The sequence below is a fragment of the Dunckerocampus dactyliophorus genome, chromosome 19 (assembly GCF_027744805.1).
Source record: "Dunckerocampus dactyliophorus isolate RoL2022-P2 chromosome 19, RoL_Ddac_1.1, whole genome shotgun sequence".
NCBI lineage: Eukaryota > Metazoa > Chordata > Actinopteri > Syngnathiformes > Syngnathidae > Dunckerocampus > Dunckerocampus dactyliophorus.
Window position 1 is genome coordinate 16611386 of NC_072837.1, and position 23774 is coordinate 16635159.

Genomic DNA, 23774 nt, shown 5'->3' on the forward strand with positions numbered 1-23774 from the left:
TCGGCGGGAGGAGGGCCGGGGGTGGAGTAAATTACACAGACCGTTTGGGCGGGAGGCAGGAAACACCGCAGGAAGAGGTGCTGAGTCTGGAAGATCTAGGAAGCTTTCTGTGCAGGTTATGGTGTGTAGCTGCTCTATATAGAACTCAATGAAAAAGGCCCGAAAATTTGTATAATAGGGCCCCTTTAAAACACAACAATAAAGCTACAAAAAACTGCAAAAATGGTCAACAGAGCAGTGATTTTACAAGCATAAAGTCATAAGATTGAGAGAAAAAGTTGTAATCTTATGAGGAAAAAGTCATAATATTATAAGGATTTTTAAAAAAAGTGGTAATATAATGAGAATCAAGCAAAAAGCTAAGGAAGTAAGCTTCCTGCTTCTTCTTTCTGGCTACTTCTTTGGATTTTAGAGGGTTTTTTTACAGCGCTTGCATGTTTGCGTCACTATTTGCTTCACTTTCATCATGTTTTTACTTAGTGTTAGCACTTTAGCACGCTAACATTCGCAAGCTCAGCTAAAAGCATGTATTTAGTTGAAACATTGGGCGTATCATTCATGTTAGCTTCACTCCAAATTGCTCAATGGACCCCAATTTGACCCAACAAAGTGGAACAAAGGCGTACTTCCTGTCGCGTTGGCCACGGCAGCAACATGACTGCGAGTGAAGAAAGGTCTTGCTAGAAGATTCCGTGGCTTCATGGGAACAAGCAGACAACAATAAACAGTCCAAGGAGAAAGGAAGGAGCGCACTCGCTCCCGTTGGAAAAGCAGCTGCACGCCGACTGGACGTAACATTAGGGATGTTTTGCTGATTGCCTCACAGGCTTGGCCTTGCTGTCTTCCTCGTGAAAAAAAAGATGAGGATGCACAGTGGAACATATTCCGCCCTGCTGGTAAATGCAGACATACACTGTGTAAAAGCTGCTGAAACACCAGCGTCAGCCTGCGCTCTCTAAAAAAGCATACACTCGTCCCTCGTTTATCGCGGTTAATTGGTTCCAGACCCGACTGCGATAAATGAATTTCCGCGATATAAGATTCAATGTTAATAAACGGAATATTTTTGTAGTTAGAGCATAGACAATCTGCGTATGACTTTATAAGTATAAGTATGATTTATAACATTATTAGAGCCCTGTAGACATGAAATAACACCCCTATAGTCACCTTTACACTCCTATTATTCACTTTTTACAACACATTGCACACCTCTTACAACGCAGGGACTCGAGGCGGCCGCTACCTAGCGAACTTGCAAACTAGCGAGCTAACCAGTTAGCCTCAAATGTATTTCTTCTAAACTTAAGAAGCCAAACCTTACCACATCCACACAGAATGTGAGGAGAACTTTTTATCACAAACATGGAGTCTAAAGGAGTCACTACTCATGTATTTGGACTGCACCCCTTTGGCCGACCAGCCTGGGAATCCAACGTGCAACCTTTAAACTGCACAACAATCTATCCAGCTATCTAAACACCACGTCTGTTATCTGCATCATAGCACCTTGCCTCTATTTGTCATCACATCTTCACAACACCCACTACTACATCCGCATACCCACTACTACATCTTCACACCACCCACTACTACATCCGCATACCCACTACTACATCTTCACACCACCCACTACTACATCCGCATACCCACTACTACATCTTCACACCACCCACTACTACATCCGCATACCCACTACTACATCTTCACACCACCCACTACTACATCCGCATTCCATGTACTGCATCTTCACACACATCGTACTGAACATATAGTACTCAGCGTGAACATGCAGTACTTGGCATGAACATGTAGTACTCAGCATGAGCATATAGTACTCGGTGTGATGTTCACTCCAAGCACTATATGTTCACACAAAGTACTACATGTTCAAACCGAGCATGATGTGTTCAGGATGAGTACTATATGTTTGCACCGTGTACTATATGTTCAAGGCGAGTACTACTTGTATTTGTTGAGGGTGAATAGTAAATGTAGACGGTGAGTACTACAGTATACATTCCAGATACATCAAGGTTGTTCACATTATGATAAAATGGGTCTTGCTGCACAATAGCTGGTAGCTAAAGTGCTAAATCTCAATGTTATATTCAAAATGCTAAAATGCTAAAGCTAGCAGATAGCGGGTATCAGCGGGTATTGCATCCTAGCTGCCACCACCTATTTTCATTCTTTGGAGAATCACAACAAACAGTTAGCATGCTAAGAGTGTGCGACTATACCACCCAGTAAATGATGTGTGATTACATTCGGAAGGCGTATATGTGAGCCAACCCAGGAGAGCGCTGGGGTCAAAGAAACGCCAGCTTTCACTGCTTCTTCCTTAACCTGCTCCTCTAAAAGTACTACATCACAAAATACCTCACCACAAATACTTCGCTGTAACACACACACACACACACACACGCACCCTTCTCCATCTTTGTCCTTCCACTGGCCATCAGCCTCTTCTCGTCTTCCCTTGTCTATGGACAATTTTGACTTTTGCAAGGAGGCCCCCCTGTGTAAGCTTCACACTGCAAACTCACTCAAACACACACACACACACACGCACGCATGCACACACACACACACACACGGAATGCGTCGGGGAGAAGGCATCCTGCCAGGGTTTTTTCCAAGGTTTTTTTCCCTAATCACCTTGGAGGGAGAAGCAGAAGGCGAGTGATATGAAACCCTAACAGTACATGTACTTAGGTACTGTGCATGTACACACATACTGATATCGTGAAGCATTGGCTTACTAGACATGAAGTGAAAAGGTGGAGTATGTGCAGCTTTCATTCTCCAGGGAAGACCTTGGACAAGACTTGGGGCCGTGTCTGTGGGAATTGTTGCCCATCTGTGAGGTCAGCAGTCAACGACCCTGGGCTTTACAGCCTAGTTCTTCCACACCACACTCATCCAAGCATGCCTGCATGGGCTTTTCCCAACGTGCAAGCATACATTTGTCCAAAATGTCTAAGATGCAGAATGAGGCAATCAGGACTCTTACCGACCCCTTCTCACACTTCTATACCGAACCAAGCAAAAATACAACTTTTTTTCCCACATAAACACACATATTTATATGTGCCATGTTCATGTCACAGCACAAGCTGAGGAATAAAGTAGAATTAAAGGCAAAAATTACACAAAACGGGGCCATTGGCGCGCGGCACAACGTAGAAATAAAATAAAAAACAAAACAAAACAAAAATAATTGGAAAAATAGAACAAAAACACAGAATGATCGTAATGACTACTAATAGCACAAATGTACAGTAAGTCCTGAAGCATATTTTCACAAAAAAAAATGCTATTTTCAATTACTAATTACCTTTTTTTTATTTTTTTTTACTAAAATATTGTTTTTAAGCAAAAATATGATTTTTTGTCCAAAAAGAATACGTTTTTTTTTACAGAATTTTTTTCCAACTAATATATATATATATATATATATATATATATATATATTTTTTTTTAAATACAAAAAGCATGATTTTTAACATGAAAATGCAAATATTTTTCCCCCAATTGTTTTTTTCTTCACAAATGTTTACCATAGTAAAAAGTTATATAAACATCTCAAACTGGGTCCCTGCATATTTTGTTTTCCAGCATGCAGAATTCAGTAGAAAAAGTTTGGACACCCCTGTAGTAAAGACACAAAATGTTGTATTTTTCACACACACACTGAATGTAGTGTATACTCAATGCATACAGTATAGACACCCCTCACGTTTATGCAAATATTTGAGTTCACATAGTAAATGTGAGCAGAAACAGGACAAGCACGTGTATCAAAGTCAGCTTGACTGTGTTGGAGAACATGCAGCGCCATGGGAGTTATAAGTCTGGGGGGCTCCTATTCCACATTTTTCCCCCCAAGCCAACAAATCACTCGCGGGACTTGTGTTGGCGTTTCACTTTACACTTGACATGACTTGTTTATTCAATGTGTGTGTTTTAGACGCTATAGAGCGCAGCACACAGCTAACGCAAGGAAATGAGCTTTACCATCCCCCCCCCACAAGACTGCACTGCGTGTATGTGTGTGTGTGTGTGTGTGTGTGTGTGTGTGTGTGTGTGTGTGAGGGATGGCTGATGTAATGTAGAAAGAAGAGATGGACATGAAACTCTTTCCATATGCAAACTTATTGATCTCAGACGTCCAAGCTAACCGCTGAAGCTAACTAGAAACGCCATTGTGTTTGGAGAACACCATAACGTACGCCGCCAGGCATCTCCCATTGCTAACCTGCCAGGCCGAGTCCCAAGATGGTGAGAAGAAGGAGCACGTAGAGCGTCACGATGGCGTACTTGACGGTGGAGAGGGAGTTGAGCGGACCACAACACTGCTCCGCTTTCCTGCGCCGCCTCCCGGAACCTGAACACCACAAAAACATGGCGCCCAAAACTGCTTAAGACCAAATCAGGGATGATAGAAAATACATTTGGTATTCAGAGCACAACACATGAATCTTTGGACGTTTGCCTCGTCTCTTGATGGACACCATGTCTCCATCAGAAATGTTGCAAAACATCCTCGTGATATGTTGGTACAATATGTTGACTTCATACATACAAATATGCGTTTTCATTTCCAACCACCTCATTGTAAGGACTGTACTTGTGTTTTGTAGGCCAAATGTCACGTCCTGTCCCTTCCCTCACTCAGGTTCCTAAAGGGAAAACATTTATAGTAACACACACGAGTCTTATATTGTCTTATTATGTCTACTATATTGGGTAATAGGAGTGTAAAGGTGACTATAGGTGTGTCACTTCATGTCTAGAGGGCTTTGATAATGTTAAAAAGCACATTTAGAAGGTGGTAAAGAGGTTTTCTATGTATTCTACGTCCTGTTTTCTCTTATTATGTCTAATATATTGGGTAATAGGAGTGTAACAGTGACTATAGGGTGTTACTTCATGTCGAGAGGGCTTTGATAATGTTAAAAAGCACATTTAGAAGGTGGTAAAGAGGTTTTCTATGTATTCTACGTCCTATTTTCTCTTATTATGTCTAATATATTGGATAATAGGAGTGTAAAGGGATGTTATTTCATGTCAAGAGGGCTTTATTGACGTTAAAAAGTGTATTAAGTAGGTCATAAACAAGATTTCTGTGACTTATATGACGTTTTCTATGTCTTCTATGTCTTATTTTCTCTTATTATATCTACTATATTGGGTATTGGGAGTGTAAAGGTGACTATAGGGGTGTCACTTCATGTCTAGAGGGCTTTAATAATATTAAAAAGCACATTTAGAAGGTGGTAAAGAGGTTTTCATTCTATTTTCTCTTATTATGTCTAATATATTGTGTAATAGGAATGTAAAGGGGTGTTATTTCATGTCTACAGGGCTCTATTGATGTTAAAAAAGTGTATTAAGTAGGTCATAAACAAGTTTTCTGTGACTTATATGTCTTATTTTCTCTTATGTCTACTATATTGGGTAATAGTAGTGTAAAAGTGACTATGGGGTGTTATTTGATGTCTAGAGGGCTCTAATAATTTAAAAAAAACATATTTAGAAGGTTGTAAACAGGTGTTATATGTGTTATATGTCTTATTTTATCTTATTATGTCTACTATATTAGGTAATAGGAGTGTAAAGATGCCTATAGGGGTGTTATTTCATGTCTAGAGGGCTCTAATAATGTTAAAAAGCGTATTAAGAAGGCTGTAAACAGGTTTTCTATTCAATTATCACAGTTGGGTCTGGAACCAACTGACCACCATAAACATGGTTACTATATACATACATACTGTATGTATATGTATACATTATGTACATTTGAATTGGACGCAAAATACTGAAAAGTCAGTGACTGATGATTGGAAAATATTTACGTTTATGCTCAAATGTGACTTACTCATTATTTTATATGCATATTTGGATTGTACGGAAACTAATCAAACATCAGTAAATGAAGATGAGGCAACATTATAGTCACATTTGACCTTGTATTTTGAGTCAAAATGTGTGTTGTACTTCCTTTATTGATTGTTTATGTTATATCTAATGATAGCAAAGCTGGCTTTGATGTTTAACCTTTTTTTAAACCGTTCTTCTTGACTTCACAGTTAACATATGCACCAACATGAGCCACAAGCTGACCTTTTTTTTTGTTATTAACAGCTTATAAATGGAACCGCTGCCAAACATAACACCACGTAATGAAAGAACAAAGGTTACATCAAGCATGCGCACAGAAGGACTGCAATGAAATGTGTCCCAAATGAAGAAGCTGTGTGAAATGCAGCCAGTACGATGTAGGCGCTAACAGCGTGTGGGGACATGATGAGCTTCTAATGAGCGCCGATCTTCGTGTCATGTTGGCTCTGCTCGCACTTTTTAACGTAAAACATCTTGCAGCAGCTTTCATTTTGGACCAAGTCTGTGCGCACGCACACACACACACACACACACGCATGCACGCACTTCCCGTATATGATGAAGAACACACACTATCCTGCAGCAGAAGGGCAAACACAGCTGTCTCAGATGTGTCACGTGCTTGGAATGTATAGACGCACAGACAGCAAGACGCAGCAACTTCGCATCACGCAAACACGCCAAACAGGAAGTTGAACGGCGGCAGACGTTGCCTGGCTTCCTGTTAGCGTGCTACAAGGCTGACCGAGCTAAGCCTCTGCTCTGTGGCAAATCTGTACCGCTGACGTCGCATCCTTTTTCAAAATGCATTTATAGCATTTATACTCCATCCATCTTCGTCCGCTTATCCCAGGTGGGGTCGCGGGGGCAGCAGCCTAAGCAGGGAAGGCCAGACTCCCCTCCTGCAGCTACTTCGTAGACATAGTCTGGGTCTGCCTCGAGGCCTGTTACCGGTTGGACGGGCCCTGAACACCTCCCCGGGGAGGCGTCCGGGGAGCATCCTGACCAGATGCTGTGCCACCCCATCTGGCTCCTCTCAACGCGGAGGAGCAGCGGTTTTACTCCAAGCCTCTCCCGGATGACAGCGCTTCTCAGCCTATCTCTAAGGGAGAGCCCAGCCACCCTGCGGAGAAAACTCATTTCGGCCGCTCGCACCCGCGATCTTGTCCTCACTACCCAAACCTCATAACCATAGTAAATACTGTAGCATTTATAGTGTTTGTAGCATACTTTCAAGCCAAATGCTTCTTGTAAAGGTGTTCCTTCATTGCAGTCATCAGTGAAATGAGCACTGCAAAGGACAGAACTCGAGGTGGGCGTCCATCTGTCTCTCGTTCTCTGCGCTTGCTTCGTCCTTTGTTGTCTTAAACCTTCCTCTTTTGGAAAACAAAACAAATGCAGTATCACTCGGATCCTATTAACATCCAGCAGCAACACAACATTTTGGCATGACTACTATTTGGATGAAAAATATAGTGAACCAAGTCGACCGTCCACCTTGAGAAGGTGTCAACCCGATGTCACTTCCGGAAATGAGGCTGAAGAGTGAGAGCTAGCTCGTCATGGCTGGCGTCAGCAGCTTTAAAAGCTTTAAATTTTTGCTACTTTACCAAAAATGGAAAAATGTAGAACAAATTACAAACAATATATAACATATTTAAGCAAAGTTGATGGATCATGTCAGGGACGCTTTAACAAGAAAACTAAAAAAAAAAAAAACCCTCCAAAAAAACAGCAAAATGGAAAAATAATCTTATAATCTTACAATCTTACAAGAATAAAATGAAAATATTAACAAAATAAAGTTGGAATCTACCAAAACAAAATTGTCATTTTATGAGAATAACATTATGAGGAAAAATAACATAATTTTAGTAGCATATAGATGAAATATTAAAGAAAATACATGTTTTTTTAAAGTTGTAATATATGTAATAATATATGGAAATTGGGTGGGGGGAAAAGTTGTAATATTATGGGACTAAATTCAAAATATTATGGGAATAAAATCATAACATTCCCAGAAGAAAATTGACAAAGTTGAAATATTTGGAAATTTTAAAAAAACAGCAAAACTGGAAAAATCAGCAGTAATAAAGTCAAAATATGAAGAGAAAAAAATATACATTCTCACGAGAAAAAAAGTTTACATTTTTACAACAATAAAGCCATAATATTAAAACGGAGTGAGGGAGCGATGTTCATGCCGTGATGTACTGAGGGACGACCGTAGTGATGTGCGTATCGACACTGAAATATCGACACTTCCGATACCAGCTCTTCATGCTCTAAAATCGACTCTCAAATCAAAATGCGGATACTTTTGATACTTCAGTCATTTGAGGTCATGTTTGTCTGTGGAAACCATGACCGATCGCATGAACGGAGCCATGTGTGAAATGTGTGAAACGTGTGAAATGTGTGAAATGTGTGAATTGTGAATAGTTTTCACTCTTATAGTTCTTCTTAATCATTAATCGTTTATTTTCAAGGTCTTCTTACTTTACCTTTTTTTCTTTTTCATTGCTTAAAATACCATTTTCACATATTTTAGATGATTTTGTCCCCCGTGGCTTGGATATATTCATATACTTCAGAGTTTAAATAAGTAGTAGTATTCGTGATGCCATGAGTTCAAACACGCTACTACATGATGCTGAAAAGTACCGGTATCGTAGCCTGAATTGTGCTCAGTATCAGATCGGAAAAGAAATCAGTGGTGTCACTAATTGATGATTGGGATTACATCAATATAAAATGAAAAACTGATGATTACTTCATGAGAAATGTAAAATGCAGCATGCTAACGTTAGCGTGGCTAGCATGCTAACATCAGCATTCTAAATATGTACACAAAATAAATGTAGGAGTAATATTTGTTGTGTAAATCTCAATATGAGGGGAACTATGGCGCTTGGCGGAGTGCTTTTCTACGTTATATTTATTTTCTTATTTGATTTTCTTTACGTAGTCACCGTGCGGGCGACATGAATGCCGTGACTGGTGGAGCTGCAGTGTCATTTCATGCATTTAACCGGCTTCACATTTCAACATTTCAATAGAACATGGCTTCTTCCTCCTCACCTTCATCGCACAGGTTGAGTTTGGACAGGTTGTGTCCGTCGTAGGCGTCCTCATACATGGACGCGCTCTCCCGCTCCTCGTAGGTGCTGAGGTACATGGCCTTGTTCTCCATTCTGCTGGCTGCACACACACACACACACACACACACACACACACACTGATGCATGAATAAAGAGGCAATATGCAGGTTAAGAAAAGGATGTCCAAGCTAAACAAAGTGGCAGGAAGTGCTTGCGGCGTGAGGATTATTGGTCGGATTTGTGATTTTAACTCCTTCCATCCGTTCCATATGTTATGCTTGCCTTTAATATACACAGTATAGTATATACTGTATATATATACAGTTAGTATGTGTGCTTACAAGATGACATGTAAGGTTACTTGGCGGTCAAAGACACGTTGGAGTTTGTGTCAGAAGACATGAAGACATTAGCTTTCTCTCCTGCTAATAACTGGGGTGTCCAAAGTGCGGCCCAGGGGCCATTTATACGTTTGGACATTGTTTTTTATTGGCCCACAGCACATTCTAAAAATAGAATTTAACAAGAAAACAAACAAAAAAAAACACGCACACACACAAAAGCAAAAATGGAAATACCAGCAGTAATTTTACAAGAATGAAGCCGAGAAAGAGAAAAATAAATGTCATTTTAGCAGCATAACGCTGAAATATTAAAGAAAAAAACACTTTATTTTTGTGAAGTCATAATATTATAAGAAACAAACAAAACAAGAAATAAAGTTGTCATTTTTGGAAAATTAGGTTGGGTAAAAAAGTTATAAAATTATGGGAATAAAGTCAGAATTACGAGAAGAACATTTACAAGACAGTTGAAATAGTTGGATAAAAAAAAAACAACCGCTGTGATTTTATGAAAATAAACTCAAAATATTAAAATAGTTGTATTCTTGGGAGAAAAAAAGTCGCAATTTTACGAGAATAAACGTGGAATATTGTGAAAAAAACCCCAATGTCATTTTAGTAGGATAAAGCTGAAATATTCACGTTATTTTTGGAAAGTCATGATATGATGAGAAACGGACAAAACAACAAATAAAGTTGTCATTTTTGGAAAATCAGGTTGGGGAAAAAATGGGAAAATGGGTTGGAATATTATGGGAATAAAGTTTACAAGAATTTACAAGAAAGTTGAAATCGTTGAAAAATTAAAACAAAAACACACACAAAAAAATAGCTGTGATTTCATGAAAATAAAGTCAAAATATTTCAATTGAAAAGTTGTATTCAAACGAGAAAAAATGTTGCAATTTTACGAGAATAAACTTGGAATATTGTGAAGAAGAATAATGTCATTTTAGTGCCGCAAAGCTGAAATATTCAGGAAAAAATACGGTATTTTTGTAAAGTCATAATATTGTGAGAAACGAACAAAACAACAAATAAAGTTGCCATTTTTGGAAAATTAAGTTGGGGAAAAAAGTTAGAATATTATGTGAATAAAGTCAGAATTACGAGAAGAACATTTTCAAGAAAGTTGAAATAGTTAAAAAAAAAAATGAAAAAAGAACAGCTGTCATTTCATGAAAATAAATTTTAAAATTTTAAATAAAAAAGTTGTATTGGAGCAAGAAAAAAGTTGCAATTTTACAAGAATAAACTTGAAATATTGTGAGGAAAATCATGTTGTTTTAGTGGCATAAAGCTGAAAAATCCAAGGAAAAAAAGACAATAAGGTCAAAATATTATGGCAATAAAGTCATAATTCCGAAAAGATAATTTAAAAGAAGAAAGCAGCTGTCAAAATATATATATAAAAAATGTTATTCTTTTCAAAGGTCATAATATCATAAGAAACAAACAAAACAAAATAAAGTTGTCATTTCTGGCAAATTCGGTTGGGGAAAAAGTTATAATATAACAGGAAAAATATAAAAATGTTATAGGAATAAAACCATATTCCAAGAAGAAAATGCAACAAGATTATTCATGAAGAAAGTTGAAATATTTAGAATAAAAAAAAAAAAACAGCATATACGTACCGGTATATGACAAAGCTGAGCTGCAACGATATTATCAGACATCTCTAATAATTTCCATCCACTTTATTTGCAGTGGGGAAAACAACACATAAATAAATAACACGTTTGAACAAATGGAGGTCCCACTGTGCGCTTGGATGCACGGACGGAGTCTGTTTGTTGGTGAGTCACATGACCTCTCATCCATACATTACAGTTGGGCATCTTGTGCTTTCCCATGCACGTAAAAAAAAACCCAAAACAAGACAAAAGGGCAAAGTTGTGGCAGACTGGGGACTAAAAAGGCCGAGGTGTTGCATTTGCTCTCCCAGCGGGAGATCCGCTCACAGTCCTCAGCCTTGACTTTCTCATTAAGGAGGGAATAAAGCAAGCGTACTCGACATTTGGACTCCAGCTATTGAGGCTGCTAGGAGATCCGCCTCAAGCGTGTTTGCATGGCATGGTGTGTGTTTGGGTGTGGGGGGGGAGGATGGTGGGAAAGCAAAGCATTGACAAACATTGCTCTGCGCTCATCAAACGCAATGTTTTCCTAAAGGCGATATTAAAAATGCTTATTATTATTATTATTATTATTATTATTATTATTATTATGAGCACAATGCATCTATGAATGCACCCTTAAGAAACAATCATAGCTGATTAATCAAAACATCTTCAAGCAATGAAGGCACATTTGGCTGCACTACTAGGATGCAACCAGCGGAGGCGCTGTAGAGTCACCCAATGGCTGTACTTGACCTTTTCATGAATTTCATTTATTGTGGTTTATTTTGCCGATTATTTTTATCCACGTTTGTGTGTTTTTTCATTTGATTGGAGATGTACCTTTCTGCCTTCTGTTTGTATTTATAATGTCTTTTATTTAGAGGTCTGCACAGCACTTTGGTTCACTGTGGTTGTTTTTTCAAATAAAGTTGGATTGGATACGCTGAACATTACTGCTTGCTAAAAGTCTTCTGATGGGTGGAGTTGAATGTTGCAGGTTTTTTACTGAATACGACACCTAGAATGTGCCTCAGGGGTGTCCAACGTGCAGCCCGGGGGCCGTTTGTGGCCAGCGGCTGTTTTTTATCGGCCCATGACACATTCTAAAAGTATAATTTCACAAGAAAATAAAAAAAAACAGCAAAAATTTAAAAATCAGTGGTAATTTTACAATAATGAAGTCAAAATATTGAGAAAAAAAAGTCGTCTAACAAGAAAAAGTCAGAATTTTACAAGAGTAATGTTGTAATATTGTCGGGAAAAGCCGAAATGTTAAGGAAAGATGTTATTTCTTCTAACCTTTTAATATTGTGAAAAACAAAACAATGAATAAAGTTGTCATTTTTGGAAAATTGGGTTGCAAAAAAAACTTGTAATGCTACGAGAAGAAAGTCCAAATATTACGGGAATGAAGTCGTAATTATGAGAAGAAAATTGAGTTGAAATAGCTGGCAAATTAAAAGAAAAAAACAGCAGAAATGAAAAAAACCCCAGTAATTTTACGAGAATAACGTCAAAATATTAAGACAAAAAAGTCATGTTACGACAATAAAGTCAAAATAGAAGAGAAGAACATTTACAAAGATTATAGAAGATTAACTTAAATAAATATTTGGAAATTAAAAAAAAAAAAACAACAGCAAAAATGGGGGCGGGGGAGAGTAAAGACTGAAGTTGATGCTGTTTTTTCACCTAAATTCTCACCCAAATTAAACGAAAAAAATTGAAAAAACAAGGACAAATAATGTTTAGTAGCATAAAGTGGAAAATTGTCTTGGGGAAAAAGCTATAATATTATGGGAATAAACTCATAATATTATGAGAAGAAAATGAATGAAGATTATTTAAGAAGAACATTGACATATTTGGGAAGTTACAAAAAAGAGTGACGTCGATGTTAATAATAGTCTTTTCACCAAAATTTTCCCCCAAATGAAAAGAAAAAAAGGCAGAAACGGAAAAAAACAAACATGAGAATAAAGTCAAAATATTAAGACGAAAAAGTCAGACTCTAACGACAAAAAAGTCGTAATTTTACAAAAATAATAATAAAAAAAATAATGTTTAGTAGCATAAAGTTGAAGAAAGAAATATTAAAGAAAGACGTTTTTTTTAAATTAAATATAAAATAAAATTTAATATTTTTTTAATATTATGAGAAAGTAAACAAATAAAGAAAATTAGCTTGGGGAAAAAGTTATAATACTATGGGAATAAACTCATATTATGAGAAGAAAATGTATAAAGATTAGTAAAGAAGAAAGTTGAAATATTTGGAAAATGACAAAAACAACAGCAAAAATGATAACGAAATATAACATGTTAGCATATGTACACGTCTTGCTTTGCAAAATACCAAAGTGGCAAAGTTGCATCCTTTCATTTTTCGCAATGTGACCCTCACTGGAGGACACCCTGGTGAGCGTGAATAAAGCATTTTGGGATTTACGATACAAACTGTGAAGTGTACAACATTGCGTATCAAGAGGATGTGGATAACCTCCGCGTGTTTTGCAATCAAGCAAAATTGCAAGAAACAACACCCGCATCCAAAAAAAAAAAACCCGCTGAAATCTCATGCTGCGCCGCAAACAAACCCCCACTCTGCTTTGCATCGTCCTGATGTCGCCATGATGGCCGTCGTGAGCCGTGTATGCCTGGAAAGTGCACGACAGCTCGCGTCACAGACCGTTGTATTGATTTGGCGAATCCTACCGCAAGCTCCAGCTTCCGTGATTTGGAATCACGCCGTGGGCCGGATTGAAAAGTTTTGTGGGGCGTGTATTTATGACCCGCAGGCCATAGCTGGCCCACGTCTGATGTAGCGTGATGTCATCATCGCCACGTATCAATACTACAGTACTTACAGTCGACATGGATAAGAAATATCCATGAAGGATTAAAGGAAATGAACATCACTGCAGAGTGCACTCGTCTTCATCCCAAAATTGATAGACTGACATGCGGACAAAAGTGTTGGGACACCTAAAAGTGCAGAAAATGTGGGTTTTTGTGCAATTAGAACAGCTTCCACTTAGATGGGAAGCTCTTCTGCCAGATTGTGAAAATGTCTCAAAAGAAATTTGAAATAGTTGGGGGAAAAAAAACAACACACAACTGCAATATTTTTGTATTATTCGTAACATTATAAGAAACAAACAAAACAAAATAAAGTTGTAATTTTTAGAAAATTAGGTTGGAGAAAAAGTTAGAATATTGTAGGGAAAATGTCAAAATGCTATAAAAATAAAATCATAATATTACAAGAAGATAAAATCCCAAGATTATTTACGAAGAAAGAAAAAAAAAAACGCAAAAATGAAAGAACAAACTGCTGTAATTTTTTGACAATAAACTCAAATATTAAAAAGAAAATGTTGCATTCTAACGAGAAAAAAGTTGCAACTTTACGAGAATAAACTTGGAATATTACAAGGAAAAATAATGTCATTTTAGTAACATGACTTGAAATAATAATGAAAAATAATTACTTTTTTCTTCTGGTAATATTATGCTTTTATTCCTATAGCATTTTGATATTTTTTCCATAATATTATCAATTTTTCCCCGGCATAGTTTTCCAAAAAGGACAACTTGTCTTGTTTTGATTGTTTTTCATAATATTAGACTTTAAATATACTAATATTATTTATGAAGAAAGTTGAAATGTAAAATACACAAGGCAAAAAGCAAAAAAAAAAAATACAGCTGTAATTTTATGAAAATACTGTCAACTCAAAATGTTAAAATAAAAAAGTCGTATTATAACGAGAAAAAAGTTGCAACTTCACAAAAATAAACTTGGAATGTTATGAGTAAAAATTATTTCATTTTAGTAACACAGAGTTGAAATATTCAAGAAAAAATATGTTTCTTTTTTCAAGTTTTTAATTGTAATATTATGAGGAAAAAACAAACAAAGTCGTCATTTTTGGAAAATTAGAGTGGGAGGAAAAATGTGTAATATTATGGGAAAAATGTCAAAATGCCATAAGAATAAAATCATATTATTACAAGAAGAAAATATACCAAGATTATTTATGAAGAAAATTGAAATAATTAAAAAAAAAAACAACCACAAAAATGGACACAAACCAGTGGTGATTTTATGACAACAAACTCAAAATATTAAAATAAAAAATGTGTATTCTAAGGAGAAAAAATGCGCAATTTTACTAGAATAAACTTAAATATACTTATATAATAAACTTAAATATGGTGAGGAAAAATAATATCATTTTAGTTAACATAGGGATGAAATAGTCAAGAAAAATGTTTGTCTTTTATTTAAGTGGTAATATTTTGAGAAACGGTGGCACGGTGGCCTCGTGGTTAGCATGTTGGCCACACAGTCAGGAGATGGGGAAGATCTGGGTTTGGATCTCTGTGCAGAGTTTGCATGTTCTCCCCGTGTGTGGGGGGGTTTTATCCGGGTACTCCGGTTTCCTCCCACATTCCAAAAACATGCATGTTAGCTTCATTGGTGACTCTAAATTGTCCATAGGTATGAATGTGAGTGTGAATGGTTGTTTGTCTATATGTGCCCTGTGATTGGCTGGCGACCAGTCCAGGGTGTACCTCGCCTCTCACCCAAGGTCAGGTGGGATAGGCTCCAGCATTACACCCACGACCCTAATGAGGACAAATGGACAAAATGGATGGGTATTTTGAGAAACAAAAACAAGTAAATAAAGTTGTCATTCCCATCCGGAGCGAGATTTTGACAGTGTCTCTTTGAGTATTTTTCTCCTTTTGTGGAGGTGAGAGGTCAGTTGTGTAGTTCTTCCACAGCAAACTCATCCAAGCATGCTTTGACGGATCTCGCTGGGAACGCAAAAGGTTCCCCAAAGGGCCCCCACAAAGTTGGAAGCGTACAACTGAGTGTCCACAATGTCTTGCTAAGATGAAGTCTGAAGAACTAAAGACTGGAGTCCAACCTTTCATCCTCTCATCTTAGAAGGGCGTCTCGATACTCACATGTTGTAAAGTTCAACACATTTTGGAAGCCAAACAAACACACAAAGGGAATCTCTTGTCTTCGTGGGTCATGCTGCACAGGGGATTCACCCCCCACCTGAGTGTGTGTGTGTGTGTGTGTGTGTGTGTGTGTGTGTGGTCCCTGATGTCTTGGTGACATCCACTCATGTCGGACGGTAATGAGAGGGAAAGCTGGAGGCATTTGTGGACATTCAAGTGCACAAACGTACCGCAAAGTAGAGAAATGTGTTGAAGTCAAGTGTGAAGCGTACAAAAGCTCGCAGCCAGTGACAACGCCGAGCAGGGAAAGTGAATTGCGCCAGTAGCAGCGTGTATAAAATTAACTTCAGCATATTCTGAGTAACCAACATAAACAACAAAAAACAAACCTGCCATTATTCATAAATAAATAATAATGATTTCTGAATTCAAACTAAAATCCAGAGTGCAGAATCTCTGACCATAGCAAAGTCAAAAACAGCTTTCATGCAAAATAGATGCTTGCAGACGTCAGTATATTATGAATAACCAAAAAAACTAGGCTGCCCTCATTCACAAATAATACGAATGAATCGGTCACAAGAAGTCAACACGCTCCTGCAGCATCATCCCACCGTATTCGCACCCGCGTGGCTCTCATTCATTCCTCTCGTTTGTAGCACATGACACGCCAGCTTCAAGTCATCAGCGATGACGTGCGCTGCTACGGTGACATAACGCCGCCTTTTCCGGGTTGGTTGGAAAATTAGTTATCACCTGCTCGATGGTTCTCTGGTCGGCAGCGACTGCAGCTGGCTGTTTTTGCTCCTGGTGCGGGTGGAAACGTGCTAAGTGGTTTCTCATATTTGTTGTGTTCTTTGCTTTTCACAATATTATGACTTGGACAAAGTAACACCTTTCTTTAATACTTCAACTTTACGCTACTAAAATGATGTTTTTTTTCATCGTCACACTTTACAATAAGGTACACAAAAATAGAGTAGTTACTGAGGGACTAATGAGGAACTAAGGAAGAACTACTGAGGAACTAATGAGCAGTGTTTAGGCTTAGGGTTAGGTAGGTTCCTTCCTCATTAACTACTGTAATTGTGTGTACCTTATTGTGTGTTACCTCATAATATTCTGACGTTATTCTTGTAAAATTACAGCTGTTTTTTTTTCCATTTCTGCTTCTTTTTTTTTAATTTTCCAAGTATTTCACTTTTCTTCTCCTAATTGTGACTTTATTTGCATAATATTTTCATATTATACGCTTCTAAGTTTATGTTCACCAAATGACAAGCAACAATTTGGTATTTATTTCCTATGCAGCAATGCAAAAGTACGGAACACGCTCGCGTGTCTTTACACTAAGCACACACGAGTGTACAGTATATACTTTTATATGCAACATACAACATAACTGTGTGTTTGTTTTTGCATGACACTGAGAGCCGTTTCTGACATTGTGACAGCGCCGATCACTAAAGGCTGCACGAGCAGGTGTACCTAAAGAAGTGGCCAGCGTGTGGACTTTTGAGGCACGTGTGGAAGAAGTCAAGACAACAACAAAAAAAGTTTCCCACTCACCTCGTCAGCTGTCAAGTGGGATGAGAAGGAAGAAGTAGAAATCACAGCTCCACTGGGATCATCGTGGCCAAGCGGACGTGGGCGAGCTCCACGCGTGGAATGAGAAGGGAGGACGGAGGCAAGCAGCAACTACAGTCAGCTCACCCCCCCTTCCCCTCCCCAAGACAGAAAAAAACATCATGACGTCGTCACCACAAACTCCAGCTGGAGTCCTTCTGGAGACCGGCTGGAGATGTTGCATCATCAGCTGTACGCTCGCGCCCTCTATCGGAAAGAAAAGGCAAGGCTGTGAAATTGAACTGTACAACGTGTGCACGGGATTCTAGTCTACGTTATTGTTGTTTTTACATGAATCAATACGGAAAGCAAACAATATCCAACAGGAAATCACATTTTCTTCATAAAGCTGAACGTCAATTCTTGATACTCGTCTGAGCTGAAGTCGTCCGGCTGATTTCCGAGCACACTTGAACACTTTTAATCTCTGCACTTTATTGTGGTAAAATTATAACTTCTCCCACAACCTAATTTACAAATACAACTTTATTTGTTGTTTTATTTGTTTTTCACAATATTATGACTTTTGAAAAACCTCATCTTTCTTTAATGTTTCGACTTTATGTTATTTTTCCTCATAATATTCTGACATCGTTCTTGTCAAATTTTTCTCAGTAGAATATGACATTTTTTCTTTTAATATTTTGACTTTAGTCTCAAAATTACGGCTGTTTTTTAAAATGTACCCTGTTTAAAAAAACAACAAAAAAACATTTTGACTTTGTTCTCGTAAAATTACAGCTGTTTTTTATTTCTGCTGTTTTTTTTCTTTTAATTTGACAAGGATTTCCATTTTTTTCTTGTAAATTTTATTCTGTAATTCTGACTTTATTCCTATACTATTTTGACTTTTTTGTCCTAACATTATAACTTTTTCCACAACCTAATTTCCCCCCAAAAAACTTTATTTGTTGTTTTCTTTGTTTTTCACAATATTACGACTTAAAAAACCTCATCTTTCTTTAATATTATATATTTCGAATTTATGCGAAAATTTACATACATTTTTTAATTAATTTATTCTGAGTTTTTAAATGTATATATTTTTTCTGTTAATATTTAGACTTTATTGTCAAAATTACAACTGTTTTTTAAAGTCTTCTGTTTTTTTTATTTCTCTTAACTTTGAGACCTTATTCTAGTAAAATTACAGTTGTTTTTTTCATTTCTGCAGTTTTTTTTCCTTTTAATTTGCCAAGTATTTAATTTTTTCATGTAAATTCCATTGCATTCCATTTTATTCCACCTTTCCTCACTCTTCTCGTAATTATGACTTCATTCCTAATATTTAGACTTTATTCTCGTAAAAATGAAAAATCTAAAGTAATTTAGAATAAAATACTGTACACACATTAAAAAAAATACTCTAATCTTATGACTATAAAGTAAAAAAATATTACGATGAAAAAAAGTCATATTCTACTGAGTGTGTTCAGCGGGCTCAGAAATCAGCGAGACAACTACATCTCAGACTAGTATCAAGAAATGACATTCAGTTTTGTAAAGAAAATATGATTTCTTGTAGCATGTTGTTTGCTTTGAATATTGATTGAAGTAAAAACAACAATAATTTAGTACTGAATATGCTACAAGAAATCATGTTTTCGTCATAAAACTGAATGTCATTTCTTGATACTCGTCTTAGCTGAAGTCGTCAGCTAATTTCCGAGTACACATGAACACACCTTTCCCCATACCACGGAGAAGGCGGAGTATGGAGGTGGGCGCGGCCAAGGAGGAAGAAGAACGCCTCTAGTGGACAGGTTGAGACAAGCCGCGCCATTATTTGGAAAGACTCACAAACACGACAGAGCTGGAAGAAGGTAACATGACAAACGATGGCGTTAAAACTAACGACAAACATTCTCTACAATGTATGTTTGCTGTGCGATGAATACTGTTGTGGTTTCACGTTGGACGTGCTGTTTCATGTAAACGTGTAATATTTTTACGGGGTGAAATGAGGGTGAATATGACACCGAAAACAATTCGGCGCGACCACGATAAGGCAGCGGAATGTTGCCAAATGATCACAAACAACGTGCAACTTGGTGTTAAGAAAGTAAAGCTAAGTAAAGCTAAGTAAAGTTAAGGGATTGAGGGTCGACGCTTTAATACCGTAAAGTACCACAAGAGGGAGGCATTGTGTTTTGCCTCTGACTGTTTTGTTGTCATATCATAAAGCAGTGGTCCCTACCGGTCCCCGTCGTACATTATAGCGATCAAATGCTATTTTTTTTTTTATTATCATGCGGGGTGTAAAACTAAGACAGGAACAACATGAAATTAAAAGTACAAGTCCGAGCCTGGAGTTTGTTTTTCGAAGAGAATATTCTAATGTAGCTATTTGATGTGTGTCATAACAGGCTAGCATGAATTCACTTGAGGCAAATATGCACATTAACACTCAATAAGTTCATCAAATCTTACATTTATACATCCCTACATCGTATCACCATTTGGGAGCAAATATGTGGTGAAAGAAAAAGGGGAAAAATAAAGTATAGTAATTGGAGAAAGTTAGATGGTGTGTTCAAGGACCGTCCAACAAAGTGAAACCTTAAATGCAACATGAACATGCAAAAACTGTGGGATTTTTAACTCTATATCATAAAAAAATAAAATAAGACCCATATTTCCACAGTTGATATAAATTTACATAAATATACAATTTGATGCAGTTATTTACAGATTTATTTTTATATTATTATATTTTAAGTTTATTTTTTTAAATCATTTTAACTGAAAGCTTCCTGCAACCTGGTTCAGCCCCGCTTACGGGCGCCACAGCCCGGTGATTGGGGACCCCTGGTCTGAAGAGCTTAGGGTTCGATTCTCACGACCCACATAGGAGCCCCCGTACCGCCCCCCGCCCGTCCACCACCGCTCCAGCGCGCCAATAATGGCGTGCGTGTCTTCACCGCCACCTTGACTTTTAATGGCTGCAAATGACTTCACTGTGTATGTCAATGACTCCACCGAGACCCGGGCCAATCACACGTCTCCCCTAATTAACACAGTAAATGACGTTCTACCTTGAATTGAAAAGGTCACAACAGTTTTTTGCCCCCCCCCCCCAGGAGGATATAGTGTAGCTCGGAGGAAAGTGGAATGAACAGCAACTTTTTCCAAGCCTGGAATGTCAGCACCCCAAACAATTCAACTGTAAATGTCAGAAAAATCGTCTTTTTTGTCTCACGCCTTGTCGCTCTTTTCCAGTCATTCCTTGCTGATGCGGTCGCCGCGGCGATGGAGCCAGCGCCCAAGCGTGTGTCGTCGTGGTCGGTGCGGGAGGTTCTGGAGTGGCTTCAGGAGCGCTACCCCAGCCAAGTGGGCGCGCTCCAGAAAGCCGTGATGAAGCACGCCATTTCAGGTACGCCCGCCGGCCGCGTCGCCACGCCAGCATGAGATGATATAAATAGTTTCAACTTCGACCCCTGGCGCAGGCAGGGCTTTGCTGAGGCTGAGGGAGCATCACCTGCTCCTGCTGGGGGTGGACGGCGAGGAGCAGCAGCAGGAGATGCTGCAGGATCTCCTCCTCCTCAGGGTGCAGCAGGAGGTCGAGGAGCTCAGCGACATCTGCTCAGGTGACCCCACGCAGCTGTCTTTGAAGTGACAGCAGGTGGCGCTGCAGCCCACTAATGCCATTTCAGGCAAGGAGGAACCTTTCTGGAAGAAGACGGTTGGCCTGCGTCCTTCCTGGGCTTGAAACCACGTCCAAGCAGCGCTAGTCTAAAAGCCTGCACTGTCATCTCCTAGGGCGTCAGGGAGTGACACAAAAGAAGAAATAAAGAGACGAAAAGAAGAGAAAAAGGAAAAAAGAGACAAACTAGAGAAGCACTCTGAAAGCGCAGACCTCCGCCAAGCGCCATAGTTCCGCCCCCATATTGTGATTCACACCAAAACAACAATCCTACATTGTTTGGATCAGTTTTTGATATTTTGTAGAACCTGTCGGAAACTTGTCCTGCGTGTTTCTGACCGTTTTATGTGGCGTTCTATGCACAAATTCCGAAAATGGTCCTATCTCTCAATGTTAAAGTATACTTAAAAAAAACCCCTTCTGGATCCAGACGGTGATCGGGATGACCCCCAAAATTGAATCAGTTCTTCCATATCCCATTTCCGACAATTCCTGAAAATGTCATCCAAATCCATTCAGAACTTTTCAAGTTATTTTGAGCACAAGTAAACAAACAAACAGACAAACGCCGTCAAAAACATAACCTCCGCAATGCGCGTTCGCTTTGCGCTGTGCTTGGTGGAGGTAAGAAGGGGAAAAAAAGAAAAGAAAAGGTGTCAGGGAGTGAGGTTTCCAAGCGTACTGGCCATGATGTGTTTCAGGGAATATGCAACAGGTGGCGCTGTAAGTCATGTCAGGCCATTTTCGCCCATCAGAAACTGGAAGAAAGGAAACAACATGCAATTTTTAGTGACTTAAAAGGCCAAATAATAGTGTGTATAAACACTGTAGTGCATCCAAATACAAAGAACACGTTATTTTGTAGGAGTGCACCATAATTATTGGGCTGATATGAGGGAATTATGTCACACAGATAATCCGAAAATTAAAAATAGCACTGATAACTGATCATTTAAAAAAGCCCCCCCAAAAAATGCTCCATTCATGCACGATTACCCGTACAGTGCAACTTTTTTCTCCTGCCTGTGACGTTAACGGCCTGCTGTAATTTCCCCTGAGCTCACTTGGAAACAAACTTTCCAAGGAAGGACGCTGTACCAAACCCACAAAAGACCTTATCAGCCACCTGAAACGCCAGCACCGCGGTGTTTGAAAAGTGCAAAAGGTTTGCCAGAGACCTCCGTGGCATCACACTGGCTGCTCGGAGCGTGTGCCCGAACACAGTGCACCTTGCTGGGCCACAGCAGGTGGCTCCCTCCGCTCTATACTCTGGTTCTCCTGATAGCAGTGATGTGGTAGTAGTAATGTCATGATATTTGATTAGGACAAATCAACAGGTACAGTTGGTCAAATCCTAATTTGTTCCACTCCTCGTTACCTCCAGGTGTGCACAAACTACACTTCAATCGGTTATTGGTACCGTATCGGTCTTGAGAAGCAGGAAGTTATTGGTATGGGTTAAAAAAAAAGGTATCGTGCATCTCTATTATTTTGTTTTCTCTCCTCCAGAGTGTTTCCCGGCCTAACAGGCAGTCCTTATTTTTTTTGACATCCCTTCATCCTTTCATCCGTGTGTTGGTGTGTGGGGACGACGAGATGAGGGTGATGAGATGAAGAAAAGTAGAAGAAGAAGGGATGTCAGACTACGATGGATGGAGAAGGAAGAAGCCTCCTGTGCGTGAAATGAGACCCTGGCAGATGGATGTCGTCTCCTGTCATGAACCGGACCTCCGTTTGGCTTCACTCAGCACATTTCATCTTATTTGTTCTTGTATTGCTGAATTATATATGAATTATAAAGTGCATGTGGCGCTGATTTAGGATGTCACAAATAGTTACACCTTAGTGTGAGCTTTGTACTACACCAGGGGTGTCAAAAGTGGGACTTGGGGGCCACGTGGCTGTTTTTTTTTTAGTGATCCGCAGCACATTCTGCAAATATAATTTATCAAGAAAACTAAAAAAAAAAGGAAAATCCCCCAATTGTACAAAAATATTAAGACTTAAAAGTTGTAATATAAGAAGAAAAAGTGCCAAGTTAATGAGAAGAATGTATTATGAGGAAAAAATACCATTTTAGTAGCATGAAGCTTAAATATTTTAAAATGTGTTATTTAAAAAAAGAGAGAAATAAAAAAATTATGACAAAGTCAAAATATGGCAATTAAGTCATAAGAAAATTTACAAGGACAAAGTTGAAATAGTTGGAAAATTTGATAAAACAGCGGAAATGGAAAGGTCGAAATATTTAAGAGAAAAATGTTTTGTAATGAGAAAAAATTTAATGAGAATAACATTGTAACATAAGGAAAAATAACGTCATTTTAGTAGCATGAAGTCTAAATAGTAAAGAAAAATGCATTGTTTTTTAAGAGTTGTAATTTTTTAAATATTAGGTTGTGGAAAACGTTATGACAAAGTCAAATATAATATATATGTAAAGTAAAGTGTAATATAAAGTAAAGAGAAGAACATTTACAAGAACGAAGTAGAAATAGTTTGAAAATTAAAAAAAGAGCAGAAATGGAGGAAGGGTCAGTATATTAAGAGA

At 38.2% G+C, this 23774-nt stretch overlaps 2 protein-coding genes across 2 annotated transcripts in view; one reads left to right on the forward strand and one right to left on the reverse strand.

Moving 5' to 3' along the window:
- The window catches only part of scara5 (scavenger receptor class A, member 5 (putative)), a 50635-nt gene extending 32968 nt beyond the window's left edge, over positions 1 to 17667 (reverse strand). Inside the window, exons 1-3 of the mRNA XM_054762115.1 lie at positions 17524 to 17667; positions 8992 to 9111; positions 4262 to 4390 (exon numbers count right to left, since the gene is read on the reverse strand). Of these exons, the coding sequence (XP_054618090.1) occupies positions 4262 to 4390; positions 8992 to 9103 (241 nt within the window). The 5' untranslated portion in view covers positions 9104 to 9111; positions 17524 to 17667. The remainder of the gene's footprint in view (positions 1 to 4261; positions 4391 to 8991; positions 9112 to 17523) is intronic.
- A 1644-nt stretch (positions 17668 to 19311) lies between these two features.
- LOC129172265 (sterile alpha motif domain-containing protein 12-like) lies at positions 19312 to 23039 on the forward strand. Its single transcript, XM_054761821.1, has 4 exons — positions 19312 to 19403; positions 20800 to 20953; positions 21027 to 21167; positions 22733 to 23039. Exons 2-4 carry the CDS (start codon positions 20830 to 20832, stop codon positions 22747 to 22749), a joined length of 282 nt encoding a protein of 93 aa, XP_054617796.1. The 5' UTR covers positions 19312 to 19403; positions 20800 to 20829; the 3' UTR covers positions 22750 to 23039.
- The last annotated feature ends 735 nt before the right edge of the window (positions 23040 to 23774 follow it).

What these genes read in the sequence shown, in the direction of transcription:
- LOC129172265 (XM_054761821.1), top strand. Translation starts at nt 20,830, where the DNA reads ATGGAGCCAGCGCCCAAGCGTGTGTCGTCGTGGTCGGTGCGGGAGGTT. An exon ending in GATGAAGCACGCCATTTCAG is followed by an intron (nt 20,954 to 21,026) that starts GTACGCCCGCCG and finishes CCCCTGGCGCAG; the next exon opens with GCAGGGCTTTGCTGAGGCTG.